Here is a 14680-nt window from a genome sequence, read left to right as displayed (position 1 = left end):
TATTATGATTAAAAATTAAAATGAAAGTTCAATCAATTGCATTTCATATTGCTGTGGTTTTTGGAGTTCTTTATTCCAAAAGCAATGCATTTTACAATACAATATGTACACTGCATTTTGCTTATGAACAATGCATTTTTCAGTACAATGTGATGATTTATAAACTGAAATAAAAACAAAAATTGAAAAATCCTAAGGCGCTCAGCATTAGCGTCCCATCAGTGGGGCTTACATTTTTTGTAATGATATAAAGTCAACTTAAAGAAAACGAGTAAGTGGAACAAACTAGAATTTTATTGCAAACACTTAAAATACTCCAAAAATTTACGTGCACTCAAAACAACTTAGTAATTTTGTTTAATGAGCTTTGTTAAAAAAAATCTGTTAAATGAGCTTTGATTGGTGTAATACTGCTGTTGATCGCATGAGGGAGATGTGACAGTATTTTTTCATCAGTAAATTTGGGAAAGTGTATTGAAAAAGCTGGCCTGAACTTCTGAACAACCACTGTGTACTGGCCTAGTTTATTACTTAAATATAACTCTTTGAATGATAAAATGGCGTGTTGCTTTAGAAGCTGAAGCATTTGGTACATACAGGGACTGCGGAATACCCGCTTTCAGTACAGACTTGTGCGGTGACTGCAGCCCATGGCCAAAGCACAACTTGCGAATCGAGTTGTATTTGTATACGGTATGTGTGCCCTGCGAATTGGGAGCGAGGGGGTTAACAGGGCGCGCACTAACAGGTAAGAGGGATGTTGCAACATAATTTTCACAGATAGTCTGTCAGCATGTTGAAACGCCTCCCAGAGAAGTGTACTGTAATGTCAAACTCACGATTATAGCCTCTAGAAGGACGAAAAGTCTTAAACTAGAGTATACTTCCATCTATTCGTACATCAGGCTCTTCCAGTTCCTTTAGTTATTTTATCTGGTAGCGAAGGGGTAAGTGAGCGATTTTTGTACAGAATTCATTTACCAATGTGAGATCACTCTTTATCAACGATTCAGTGTGGATGTATTTGTCACCTAATTGTAGTAAAATCATCAGTTTGTATAATCTATACATTTGCTCTTAAAATAAAGTTATAATAAGTAATGCTGTCATATAGTTATTGCCATATTAACATCTTATTTAACCTCTTTCTTTTGCGAGTGAATTCGTAAAAAATTACGGAACCCATTGTCAACGTGCTTTCATATTTTTCAGTTACGACAGGTTGTTTCATTTTTAAAGAAGCGCAAGTTTTTACATTTTTTCTGTTTTTCTTTTCTTTTTTTTCTTTCCCTAAGGATAAAAACTAACATTACTGGCTTAAAGCTGTGTAATCTGTCCCATATGGATATTGATGGAGAACCATCCATAGCCTCTTCTTCTTCTGTGGCTACCTCAAATGCCACTGCACCAATGACACCTCCACCACCTCCACCCCCTCCACCTATGCCTCCTCCACCCCCTCCACCTGGCCCCCTCCTTGGTGGAGGGCAGATTTCGAAAGTGGCTCGGCGTATGTCTAAGCTACGCAACTTCAACTGGGAAGCTATACCCCACCACACTGTGCTTGGCAAACGCAACATATGGACAGCAGAGAAGAAGCGAGACTATGAGTTGGACACCAAATATATGGAAGAGTTGTTCAGTCGCAGTGACCAAGGCAAGCTGCCGCAGAAACAGCTCTCCTTACGCAGGAGCCTGCAAGGCACACCAGCCAACTCCCAAGTGCCGGAAGTGGTGAGTTTACTACCTGAGGTACTAGTGCCAGAGATTTATCTGTCCTCCAGGTATCTTTCCACCATTGTTATGTACTGATAGCAGACTTGAGCCAAATACATTTTTGATGTTTCCTAATATTCCATTTTGTTCTGTAGTTCCAATAGGATTGTATAAGAGGTAATGTGTATAATCACTATGAAGCTGTATAATGTCCTTATCTTGAAACTTGCTTCTCACATCTGAATGTGGTTTAAAAAGGACAGAGGTAAAGAGGAAAGCTATGTACTGGGAGAAATACATGTTCAAATACATGTCTGACTCAAACCTGTCCTCAGAGCTGCAACTGGATTTTAGCAAGGTGTGGGACCATCCAAAGAGGTAACAGCCAGTCAAGAGAGACAGCGTGCATCATATGTTAAACCTACAGACATTGATTTGACTATAAAACATCCATGAATATACATTGCTCATATAATAGATTCGGTGGGTTTGAGGCTTGCTTTTGAATGCTTTGTTCAGTCAGTTATAGCAAAAGCCTGCGATTAAAATGAGCTTCTTACATGAAAAAAAAAAAAAAACATTGCACAGCTAAGCTGGAAATGTAATATGCTGACTGGTTTGTGTGGAATGTGGAGATAAGAGAGGTCAGGAGATGTGTTGCACTCAGGAAAAACACATGTTGACTTATGAGCCCTTTGGACCACTGCTTCCTTAATATAACATTGTCTTTGTGACTTTTCGGATGAATTCCTGAGGTAAACCAGTGTATACCATTTTTCAGATTGGGAAAAACTCCTTTTACCTCACATCCTAAAGACCTAAAGATGGTCCTAAAGAAATGGCCTTCTCTGGCTTCCTATGAGAAACAATGAGAATGTAATATAATTATTGAGCACTCTGGAAACCGATTTTTTTGTTTGTTCTTTTTTTTCCGTACCCATTTGATATATAAAACTGTGCTGATTTAGATCGAATATGTGTGGTCTGCTGAAAGGAAAAAAAAAAATTAAGATCAGTCTGTCTGTTAACAAAGGTTCCTCTGTACTAGGCTAGACTAACAGGCTGTGTGTCAAGCATCAGAGTATTGAATTTTCATTTCTTTGTTCAGTCATTTACTGTTCTGATATGATGCTGAGAAACACTGTCACAGGTTAGAAAATCTGTAACACTGGTGCTGAGTACAGGCTTTGTAGCTTAGGCTGATTTGACAAAAAATAAGGCATTAAAATTCTTTAAAGAAGTGTTAAAATTCTGTGAGAATGAGGAGCAGATTCAGTGATGGCAGTGACATGAAGATCTGTATCAGATAGTTGTGTTGTGTCCTGGTTTTGATGGTTTGGAATACTCCAGACTGTTATACTGTAATGGTGATCTTCTTGGTATAGTGGACACTTTAAAAACACTGATTTGTAATGTTAGTCGGTGGTTTGCTGTTCACTTATAGACATCTGCTTCTTTACTATGCACTGACTGCATTCCACAGATTAGCTATGTTTTGATTATTAATAATTACCTGTTGTGCTAATCCGGGTTGCCAAGCGTTTACTGAACTGCAGATTTTTTTAATATTTGTTTTTTTGTGTCAGAAACCAAATCTTGTACGAATTGAAACAACATTTTGTTTGTAATACCATGCACTCATCCAGGATTTGTTTAAAGTTGCCAACCTGAAAAGCTACAGATAATAGTGTACTATTTCAGCAGATTAAATGGACCGCATTAACCGTGCATGAAACACAGGCACCTGTGTTCATTTCATTCATTACTGTGAGAGAGACGTATTTGCATTATCAGTTGGGAGCATGTCCATATAGCTTTGCATACTATAATTTTACTGGACTACAACTGTAACTGCCCAACTTTCACCAGCTACATTTTAAATGTATGTTGCTGACATAAATTACACTACATCCCAATGCAAGGATTCTCAGTTCAAATCCCAGGTTTGCCATGGGCTGGGTCAGATGTTGTTACGTGTGGGTTAGACGTTATTAGGGGGAGGGGGGAGGGGGTGGCACCGGACAAGGCTATGGGCCCCACCCATGTGTCTAGTATCTCTTAGCATTATTGGGGCACCTCCACAGTGGATGAAACAAGTGAAACAGTGAGGGTTTTAAACAACACATTACCTTTCTGTGGGAATTTTAAACACACCGTACCTTTCTGTGGAGATGCTTAAACATAATTAGGAGAACAAGACATGCTGAAAAGAAAGACAAGCTGCTAAGTTGATTCTGGTCCAAACAACTTGGGCTTCAGGAGAGAAAGAACACAAACAACACAACAAAATGACTGTTTTCCTTTGGAGTATGGCACTGAAATTGTAACTAAATGGTTGGAAATTGGAGTTAGATCATTTTTACATTTTATTTCTGTTCAAAGAAGTATTGATATTCTGTGTGTGTGTGTGTGTGTGTGTGTGTGTGTGTGTGTGCGTTTGTATATATATTAGAGTCCGACCGATATATGGACATGCCGATATTATCGGCCGATATGAGCTACTTGCGGATTCATCGGTACCAGCGTTTATAACGACCGATCAATGGCAATTAAAAAAGAAACAAAGTGACGGATGTTATGAATGTACTCGTTGTGTAGTTTGTCCTCTAGAGGGCACACTACAACTCCATTGTTGTCAACACACATGTGAAAACAACAAATGACAACAATCGGCTGACCCAAGCAGAGTAGCCCACGTCAGAGATCATCTGTGTTCATGGTAAGTTGATAATTGTCACGTGAAATACATTACTCATATAATAATAAACATCCTCCATCAGGGGGGTATTCCAGAAAGCGGGTTTAGTGAAAACTCTGAGTTAGTTAACTCAGAGTAAGTAGTAAACCTCCCAATAGGAGAGTCCTATGGCTTCATTCTCCTAGCAAAACAAAGCCATATGGCTCTTCTATTAGGAGGTTTACTACTTGTTCTGAGTTAAATAACTCAGGGTTTTCTCTAAACCCGCTTTTTGGAACACCCCCCCCCCCCAGTTCTCCTCTTAGCCCAAATAAGCTTGACAACATTCATGTCAGCTATGCCTGGTTTTTCTGCAGTAATGTGAAAGCCCATACCGTCAGTCAAACATCAAAATTACGTTAAATGTTAGGGTATTTGATTGGTTTAGGCTAAGCTGTTGACAAACTTTACTGTATATTTATTTACTAAACAGTGCAGCAGTTATAGCAAGTAAACAAACAATGGTCCTATCATTTCTCCCTTCCTCCGTTCTAAAAATTTTCTGGCAACGTCGCTTACAGCAAGTTATAACGCTATCCATTGCTAAATGAGGTTACCCACAAAGCTAGCTAATGCCATCTTTATCAATGGAAAATCGGTAACATTAATGCGCGGTTTAACTATAACGTTTCTCTTATTCTGCCTAAATGAAGCAATAGTAAATATATCTGCGACTCGTATGTCTGTTGGTGCATTGGAAATTGTTAACCCAGAGGGGACACGTAAATAAAAGTAAGCTGAACAAATATCTAACATGACTTGGTAGCCAAACAAAGTTAATTAGCTTCTCTTTCAAAGGTGTAGCGTGAAATCCAGACGTCCCAGGTCCTCGCTGCAGACAGTGTTGTAGTAGTAGATGCATTCAACAGTAGTAGATGCTTTCAACATTTTACTTTTATTTATCAGAACTGTAATATATTTTGTTGTACCTTTGTTCAAAGTACTAGGCCTCTTTATGGCAACAAAACAAGTTTATTTTTAAACTGCATTAAGTCTCATTATTTTGGTGAGGACTCTTAAATAACTACACATAACAAATGTTAGGGTAAATGTTTGTTTATGTTATGGGTTTCTGGGGGTGGGGGGAAAAAGAATATAGGCCGATATATCATTATCGGTAGATATGCACTCTTTCTTTATATCAGACAATATTTATATGAATTATACTTTATCTAAACTGTATACATTATATCATAGGGATCTGATTCCTTTTTTGGCATTTTGTCATCATGTATTTTCACATCCTCTTTTTGTTACTGTGTGTACAGTATGCTCACCTGACCTTTTAAGGAATAATTGGAGTGTTTAGTTTGAGACGAATATGCAAAAGTATCTAATTTAATTACACTTCTTATCATAAGCGTGTGTGGGTGTGTACGCACCATCCAAGAGCATGCATGATTCATACATTGCATTCAGGTTTTAGTAGGCGTTTGGTTAGTCATACATCAGAGGTACCATAAGAACATTGTAAAAAGATGTTAGTGTAAAAAGCCCCGGGTTTCAATAACCAATATCCCTCATCACAAGATGATATATTCTTTGTGTTCAGGCATGGCATTTATTTTCTTTAGTAATGTTGGTGCATATCCTAACATGCCTTCTGTAAATCCATGAATTCTAATCCCATTACCTCTGACGTTTTGAAGAAAGCCACGTGGAAAAAGGACCCAAAAACGAATGGCTCCCAAGTGTCAGTTAGATGTCATCACTACATATTTGCATAAAAGTAGAATAACTTTCCAAAGTGAAGAAAGGGCTGTGATATTCTTTAAAGTCATCTTGCATGCTTCCTCTATAGTGCTAGAACAAACATTAGCCAAGAGCAAAAACGTTTTAATTTTTCTATCTGGGCATACCCAACCGAATGGAGCTACTCCTTCAATGCTTTAGTGAATGTCTGAACCATCCTAGCATGTGCTGTAATGTCCCATCTAATGGTGTATTTGCCAAGTCTTTCATCTTTAAAGTCCCTGTTTGACCATGTGAACTAATTCAATTCTGTTAAGGAAAGAAACCGCCATCTCACCACAGAGTGAAAGAGTGATTTCAGTGTGCATGAATTCGCATGTCAGGACCCTCTCTGATTGTTTGTTTGTTTGTTTGGTTGTGTGGTTGAGTGTTTTCTTGGTTGAACTTGTTTGTTTGTTTGTTTGATAGCTCAGTTGGTCAGTTGTTGCTTTGTTTGTTTTGGGTTGTCTGGATGATAGTTTGTTTCTTTGATAGCATCATTGCTGCTTTGTGTGTGGGGGGGTTCTTATTCTTTTCTTTTCTTTTTTTGGTGCAGTTTAACAATATTCTGTGTGAGCATTCCAAACTCACTCACTTTCCTCTCGGAGTGATGTGAAATCCACCCTACTGTTGTGGTGTTATTTCAGAGTTTCTGTTTGCTCAGGGTGTACCTGGTCCTTTCCCTCCTCTTTAGTGTGACTTACACTCCATAAATACAATGACGTAATCCTCTTTTACCTCACCACACACTTTTCTGTAATGTGTACACATCAAATGCACCTGAGCATTGGAAAAATTCTGTTATAGATTTGTCAGAAAGTCTCTCTAGTGACATTTCTGCATCTGTAACATCACTTATCAGAAACCAACATGCACCACTGTCACATGGACCAGGTATATGTTCCCTGTATACTGGAGTCTTTGGCCCATGCAAAGATTGCAGTGAAAACACAGTGTCAGAGCTATAAGGCCTGAATACTCTCTGAAATCACATCGGCATGTAACTGCCTCATTGATCAGCAGTAGTCATTACTGTTATCTCACCCTGAATCAATGAAAGATTGATTGATTGGTTCTCCTATAATTCCTCTGGCTATAATTCCTAGGTGTCCATCCTCAACTCGAAGAAAAACATGAACATTGGCATTTTCCTCAAGCAGTTTAAGCGGTGAGTACAGCAGTGACAACACATGCCTGCCCCAGGCTTTACCATGGAAGCATCTGGTAGACAAGTTATCTTCACACAAAGCTTTCTCCACCTTCCCTCTCCCCCCAAAACGCATGCCTTTTAGCCTCAGCAAGTCTCTGCAGGTCAAATGGACTCTTACTAACACTATCAGAAAGTGCTCTGTTCGAGAGATAAGGCAGCTAGCCGCCCATTACATCAGCCCCTCTCCACTGCCCTTAATCAGGCTATACCTTTACATCCAAATATGCCAGGGTAGCAGAGCTGTCACAGGCCAGGCAAGAGTGACAGTTCACTCTCAGAAGTCAACACATGACTGAATCAAAGTTTGACTAGCAGCATGTGTCTTGACATATCAGTTGGAAGTGTTTTGTTCTTCCCTCTCGCTCTTGCTCTCTCTCCCCCGCTCTCTCTCCCCCTCTCTCTCTCTCTCTCTCTCTCTCTCCCCCTCTCTCTCCCTCTCTCTCTCTTTTCTTTAACCACAGCAGGCCAGGGCTTGTTTGTCTGTGGTGATGTGTCTGAGGTATAGTCAGAGCTTAGAACTGACTTATGACTAACATGAGAGGGTGGATTTAAGAGGGTTCATCATTTGGTCCTGGTTATGACACTGCAATAGCTTTCATTCAAGTCATAGCCCAGCCTGTAACACAGGCTTGTCTAAGAATGTAGAGCTTTGAGCAAAATTTACAAAATTTCACAACCACACTGTCACACATGTCGCTATGCGTTTAACCACACGTTCAACTTCGTGTCTGAAGTCAGTACTCTACAGGAATTGGACTTAAAGTAAAAAAAAAAAAAAAGGTTTGATCCTCCACATATTCACGATAATAACAGTGTCACAGTCAGATTTGTGCAATGTATTTTTTATCCTGATGAGTCTCTTTGTGAAACGGCCAGGACGGCTGGTCATTGGTCATTGTGTCTGTTGCTCCCCGCAGGTCAGTGAGTGGAATGGTGGAGGACATAAGCTGTGGTAAGGGGGAAGCATTTGGGTCAGGGAAGCTGAAAGAGCTGTGTAAACTGCTGCCAGAGGAGGGAGGGGTATGACACTTATCACATATGATGAGTAGAATTCACAAATGCTTTCCTGTGCTTCAGCTCTGCTGTCTTTGGTTCAAGTGGTGTATTATGTCTGAACCAGGGAATAAATGGTATCTGAAAAACACAACCTCACTCGAACACACAACCTCTCCTCTTCTCACTGAAACACACAACGTCATTCAAACACACCACCTCTCCTCTTCTCCCTCAAACACACAACCTCTTCTTTTCTCACTCAAACACACAAACTCCCTCAAACACACACTGTCATTCAAACACACGTTGTCTCCTCTTCTCCTTCAAACATACAACCTCTCCTCTTCTCACTCAAATGCACAGTCTATCCTCTTCTCCCTCAAGCACACAACCTCTCCTCCTCTCACTCAAATACACAAACTCTCCTCTTCTCATTCAAACACATAACCTCTCCTCTTATCCCTCAAACACACAACCTCTCCTCTTCTCACTCAAACACACAAACTCTTCTCTTCTCACTCAAACACACAAACTCTCCTCTTCTCACTCAAACACACAACCTCTCCTCTTCTCACTCAAACACACAACCTCTCCTCTTCTCACTCAAACACATAACCTCTCCTCTTCTCATTCAAACACACAACCTCTCATCTACTCCCTCAAACACACAACCTCTCCGCTTGTCTCTCAAACACACAAACTCTCCTCTTGTCCCTCAAACATATAACCTCTCCTCTTGTCACTCAAACGCTTGATGTGTGGACAGAACTGAAAGGTATTGAATAGATAAATTGTTTTCTCTGAAAATGAGAACAACAAACTGCAAGCTTAAAATGCTGACCGGTACTCTTTGTGTGTGTGTGTGTGTGTGTGTATGCGCATGCGTGCATACGTGAGTACATGCGTGTGTGCATGTGTGTATGTGTTTGTGTGTGTATGTATGTGTTTAGGTGAGAGCATTGCTTGCTTTCAACGGAGACCACACGACTCTGTCAGATGCAGATCTGTTCATGGTGCAACTTGTGAGGGTCCCAAGGTTAGTTCTCTAGTCCAATACACCCTCTCTGTCTGTCTCTCTCTCTCTCTCTCTCTCTCTCTGCCTCTCTGCTTCTCTCTCTCTGTCTTTATCTCTCTCTCTCTCACACTTTCTTTTCTCTCGTTGTGCTGTACAAACAAGATGTCTTGATGAAATATTCTTTAACCTTCTATTAAATGAGCAGTTTTTGTATGTAATAATGGTTATATTTCCTGTGTAGCTATGAGGAACGGCTGCGCAGTTTGGTTCTGAAGGAGGAATTCTCCCATTGCATGGATGATGTAGATAACTGCATAGCCACTATGACTGCCGCAGGCAGGGGTATTGTTACATGATTCCTATTTTTCTTCATGTCATGATTCCTATTTTTCTTCATAAGCAACATTGTATGGCCTGTCAGTCATCAATCATTTGGCCTTGAGTTTGTGCATCTTATGTAAAAACAGGCTTTGGGCTGCATAAAAAGGCAACATTTTGTTAAATGTTGTTTGTAAACCTCCTGGGACAGACTTTGATCAAATTGTAAATTGTTTTGATTTTAAATTCCAGGTATACCACATAAAATGTAAGCAATGACAGAACACTCACAGACAGACAGAGCACTCATAGACAGGCAGAACACTTACAGAGAGACAGAACACTCACAGACAGACAGAACACTCACAGACAGACAGAACACTTACAGAAAGACGGAACACTCACAGACAGACGGAACACTCACAGACAGGCAGAATGCTCACAGGTCTTTGTCTGGTTCAGGTTTAGCAGTACAGCCAAGCTTAGGTGTGTTCTGTCACTAAAAACAGGGTTTGCACTTGGCTTAAATTTGATTAATTGAGCTATCACTAGCTTTTAGAACATTATCACAGGTGTACTGGTGACTGCTTATGGGGCTGTTGTATTAAGGAGGTGTGATTTGTTTGTTTGATCCATAACAGCTCTCTTTGTCCTGAGTATGAGTGCTACAAATGGCTATATAGTGTAATAGCATGAGTCAGGTTTTTTGCAAGATATATGACAGACCAGTTATTTGGTATATTCCTTTTGCTTTCCCACTGTACATTTATTCTTTTCCTCCAGAGCTATTGGAGTGCGTGGATCTTCACTCCGTCATCCGGTTGGTTCTGAAAACAGGAAACTACATGAATGCTGTGAGTAGAGCCAGACGACTGGAACATCCAGTTTTGTTGGATTATGGTTATTTCTTCTCTCCACTGGAATGGCCCTAAGTCATATATGAACATGAAGCAGTAAACAAGACTACACAGATGGCAACGTTTTCTATCACTTATAACCACACACTGACCCCATTTGTTATATATGGACTATGGAGTCAAAAGCAACTTGCGCTCAAAGTCCAACCAAAAGTCCAAACTTTGTCCGAATTCACATAAGGAGGCTGATGGCTATAGTCAAAGATCCTAGTGTATAGTAAACAGGTGTGCTGATATGGTCAGCTCAAGCATCATGTATGTTTTTAAAGTTTGATGAGCCTTACCATAATAACTTGTTCCTTGCTATCATTGGCATAAAGACATAAAGACCAAAATTAGAAAATTGGAAATCTGTTGCATTCATGTGTTGGAGAAGCTTTTTAGTCATGTGTAATAACGTCTAGGTTGTGAGGCATATCGCCCTCATATTATGTTTATGAATACTGAGGAAAACAGTGTGTGTAGCTGTCTCCCACACACATAACTAAACAGACACACACACAAAATAATGAAGCACAGACAGACAGAGATAGACAGACAGACACACACACGTGCGCGTGCACACACATACACACACACACACACACACACACAGACAGTGTTGTGGCTACATCAGTAATTGACATACAGTTGTGCGTTTTTAATGCTTTATCTCTTGTCCAACAGGGTGGTTACGCAGGCGGGGCAGTTGGCTTTCGGATATCCTCTCTGCTGAAACTGGCAGACACCAAGGCTAACAAACCAGGAATGAACCTCATGCACTATGTAGTGATGGTAAAATTCATATTTAATGTCACCTAAAGCTTTGGTGTATTCTGCCCTGTAACTTCACACTTAACTCTGTGTTTTAATCATAATGATAGGAAGCTCAGAGGACAGACACAGAACTGCTGAAGTTTCCAGAACAACTGAGACACATTAGTGATGCTGCAAGGTACAGGCAACATGAACTCACATGTCAATAATTTACAGTCATTAAAGCAATATTTTATTTGCCTCCAGACAGAAAGGGGTTCTCAATTTAAAGTCTTTATTAGCATCATTTGAGTTTTGAGGTAGGATTTGTGTGTAGTAGTTTACCAAAATGTCACTGGTAAATTTAAAAAAAAAAGTGAATGAACTTGATTGAGTTTGGAATCTACAATTTAATTCACACTGTTAATTATGTTCACTGTGTCACAATGCTCGTTGTGTTCACTAATTCACAGTGTATTTAATTCAGAACTTTCTCTCACACCCCTCCTCCCAAGACACACATACTTATTAGCTCTTTACTTGCCGGTATAAATAAAATATTCAGCTATAATTATTGTTGCCCTTATTTATTTGTGTGACATAATGCAAACAAATATTGTTGCCAGTTATAGAATGGAAAGGACACATTGAATAAAAGGTTACTACAGCACCTGATCAAAAATGCATTAATTTTTTTATTTTAATTTTTGTCCCCTCACAGAATCCACAAACAGGAAATTGAAGCTGAATTTCAGAGGAAAGTAAAGCAGGTTGAGGAAGTGAAAGCCAACACAGAGAAAGAAGCTGACCTTGCTCATCAGATGGAAGATTTTCTTCAGGTAAACCAGTCTTCACAGCGAGGAACAAACAGGAACTCTGAGTCTATGTGGAGGCACAAAAGTATATGAGCTTAACCATGTTAGCTTTCCCATGCAGGTGACCATGCAGTTTAACCATGCAGCTGAACCATGCAGCTGAACCATGCAGCTCTCCCCAACACACCAGATCACTCTGTTTATTTCAGATTGTTTTACAGAGCAGATGTGAATGCGTTGGAAAAACATACAGCTCTTGCCATAGCTATTAACGTGACATAACGTTGGCTATCTTGGGCGTGTCTCCATTCATCAGCGTGTGCAGTACTAACAAGTCTGTGCTGTTTCAGCATGCCGAATCCAGGCTGGCCCAGACTCAGGCCTCCTTCCACACGCTTGACTCCCTCATCCAGGAGGTGGCTGAGTACTTCTGTGAGGAGCCCGGCCAGTTCAGACTGGAGGAGTGCTGTTCCATTTTCCACTCTGTCTGTGAGAAGTTCAAACGTGCCATTCAGGTATGCCTAGTCCATTCACCTCACCGAAACCAGACTCTCTGTTCTGGCCCTCTGGTATTCTGTATGCTGCTGTATGTGTGTTTATTATAGGGTAGGAGTTATATGATGCTCACATGTCATCTGCATGGTTTCTATTAGCAGGGGGTTTTTTTATAAATCATTAAGAGTATTTTATTTTTAGCATCAAAATATTGCAAATGATGGTCTCCAATGGATTTTTTAGTGAGCTTTGAAGTAGTATTTAAAATGAATCACTATCAAGAATCAGGAGGAAGGGTTGATTCACTCTATAGTTATCACATGCTGAATTCTCTCCTGTCTTTAGGAGAACCATGAACGGGAAGTGGCAGAGGTCAGGAGACGTCAGCGGGAGAGGCTACACTGTGCTGCCAAACGCCGATCCACTGCCACCTGCTCCTCACGAGATAAAGACATGGAGGGCGTGGCACTTGAGTCCGTCTTACAGAAGTTCCTCAGCAGCTCCGGCTCACGCCGACGAGCCGGCACCCCCTCACCAACAGGGGGCAGCCTCTCCGAGATCACCTACAGAGAAAACTGTCCCACTCAGACCAGTCCAGACAAGGTCCCCGACACACAGAGAAACGGCTGGACTGACAGTGGTTCCCGCTCGTCTCTGGGCAAAGAGAACGTGGCAGAGAACATCAACACGGCAACTGACGTTCAGACGTCCCAAAAAAATGCCAGCAGGGATTTGATGGCTGTGAAGAGGGCCAGCAGTACCCCTAGTTCAGGCAGACAGCCTTCAGCCAAAGAGGGTGAGGAAGAGGACAAACAGACTGAGGAAGAGGTGCAGAAAATGAGAGAGGTTTCCCGCAGAGTCTTGCGTTTTCAGAGTCGGTCCAGCGTCTCGTCTGGAGAATCTTCCACACCCCTGACATCACCTCAGCAGAAGGCTTTTCGGGAGGACAGGCAGACTTTACTGATTGAGCCTGAGAAAGCTACTGAACCGATACCCAGCCCACATGCTCTACTCAAGACTACCAACAACCCCATCAACCGCCGCCACACCGTTGCCTTCGCTACGCCCACGCAACATGCAGACGACAACGAGGAAGACTCATGGATTCCCGCACACTTTGAAAGAGATCCTGCCCCGTCTTTGGGGGCCATTGGGAAGATGAAGTCCGAGGATGGCTACACGCCTTCCACAGAGTCAGGAACATGGAACCAGGTCTCTGCAGCACAGCCAAGCAAGGTGGAAACTGAGGAAAAGATGGTGGATTCTTTCTTCAACATGTGGCGTGGAAATATCTTTCAACGGCGTAACATTCAGACTATCACAGCCAGTAGCTCCAGAGAAAGTTCTGGTTTCATGTCTTTCTTCAAACGCAAAGAGAAGTACAAGCCACATGAGAAAGAAAGTGACGCTAGCAGTGTTGACCCTTGACAGACTTATTTTTTATATTTATTACCTTGTCTGATGCAAACAGGAAACATACTTCTTGACCAGTTTTATGATTTGATTCCTCATTATAGGACATATTAATAGATACCTGGCTGACAGGTACAGCTAAATTATGTGGTCCAGAATTATGGCTAAACAAACACAAACAAACAAGCTTTCTAACGTTTAAATAGGTACTAGAGCACTGATAGACAAATATTTATATGTGTACAAGAACTGTGCCAATGTACCTCACTACCTTAGCCCATGAAGTATAACAAAACTTTCTACTGGCCTGGGAAGTCAGGTGTAGAGGATGGCACAGCCAGACAGTTTAAAAAAGGGGTTTGAGCTAGTGAAATGTTGGCTAGCTACTGTTACAGTTATCTTTAGTTCACATCCAAAGGTTTATCTGGACTTTATGAAAAAACGCAGTAGTGTAACAATGCTCGTTAATTTGTTCACTTTATATGTTACAATATAAATACTGAGTTTACCATGACAGTAGTTCAACTGTTCTTATCTTTTGTTTGTCGTGCTGCCCCCCAAGACGCCAGTGTCCACAGGAAT

At 40.9% G+C, this 14680-nt stretch overlaps 1 protein-coding gene across 1 annotated transcript; it reads left to right on the top strand.

The window, feature by feature from the left end:
• Positions 1-1341: 1341 nt before the first annotated feature.
• On the top strand, positions 1342-14113 carry fhdc4 (FH2 domain containing 4). Its single transcript, XM_030778154.1, has 11 exons — positions 1342-1734; positions 7291-7352; positions 8312-8414; positions 9341-9426; positions 9647-9747; positions 10507-10577; positions 11307-11414; positions 11504-11574; positions 12097-12214; positions 12541-12705; positions 13031-14113. The coding sequence occupies exons 1-11, from the start codon at positions 1342-1344 to the stop codon at positions 14111-14113; spliced, it is 2361 nt and encodes a 786-aa protein (XP_030634014.1).
• Positions 14114-14680: the final 567 nt, after the last annotated feature.

Source organism: Chanos chanos, chromosome 6 (genome assembly GCF_902362185.1).
Source record: "Chanos chanos chromosome 6, fChaCha1.1, whole genome shotgun sequence".
Taxonomy (NCBI): Eukaryota; Metazoa; Chordata; class Actinopteri; order Gonorynchiformes; family Chanidae; genus Chanos; species Chanos chanos.
The sequence above is the reverse complement of the archived record's forward strand: the minus strand, read 5'-3'. Positions and strand labels throughout refer to the sequence as shown.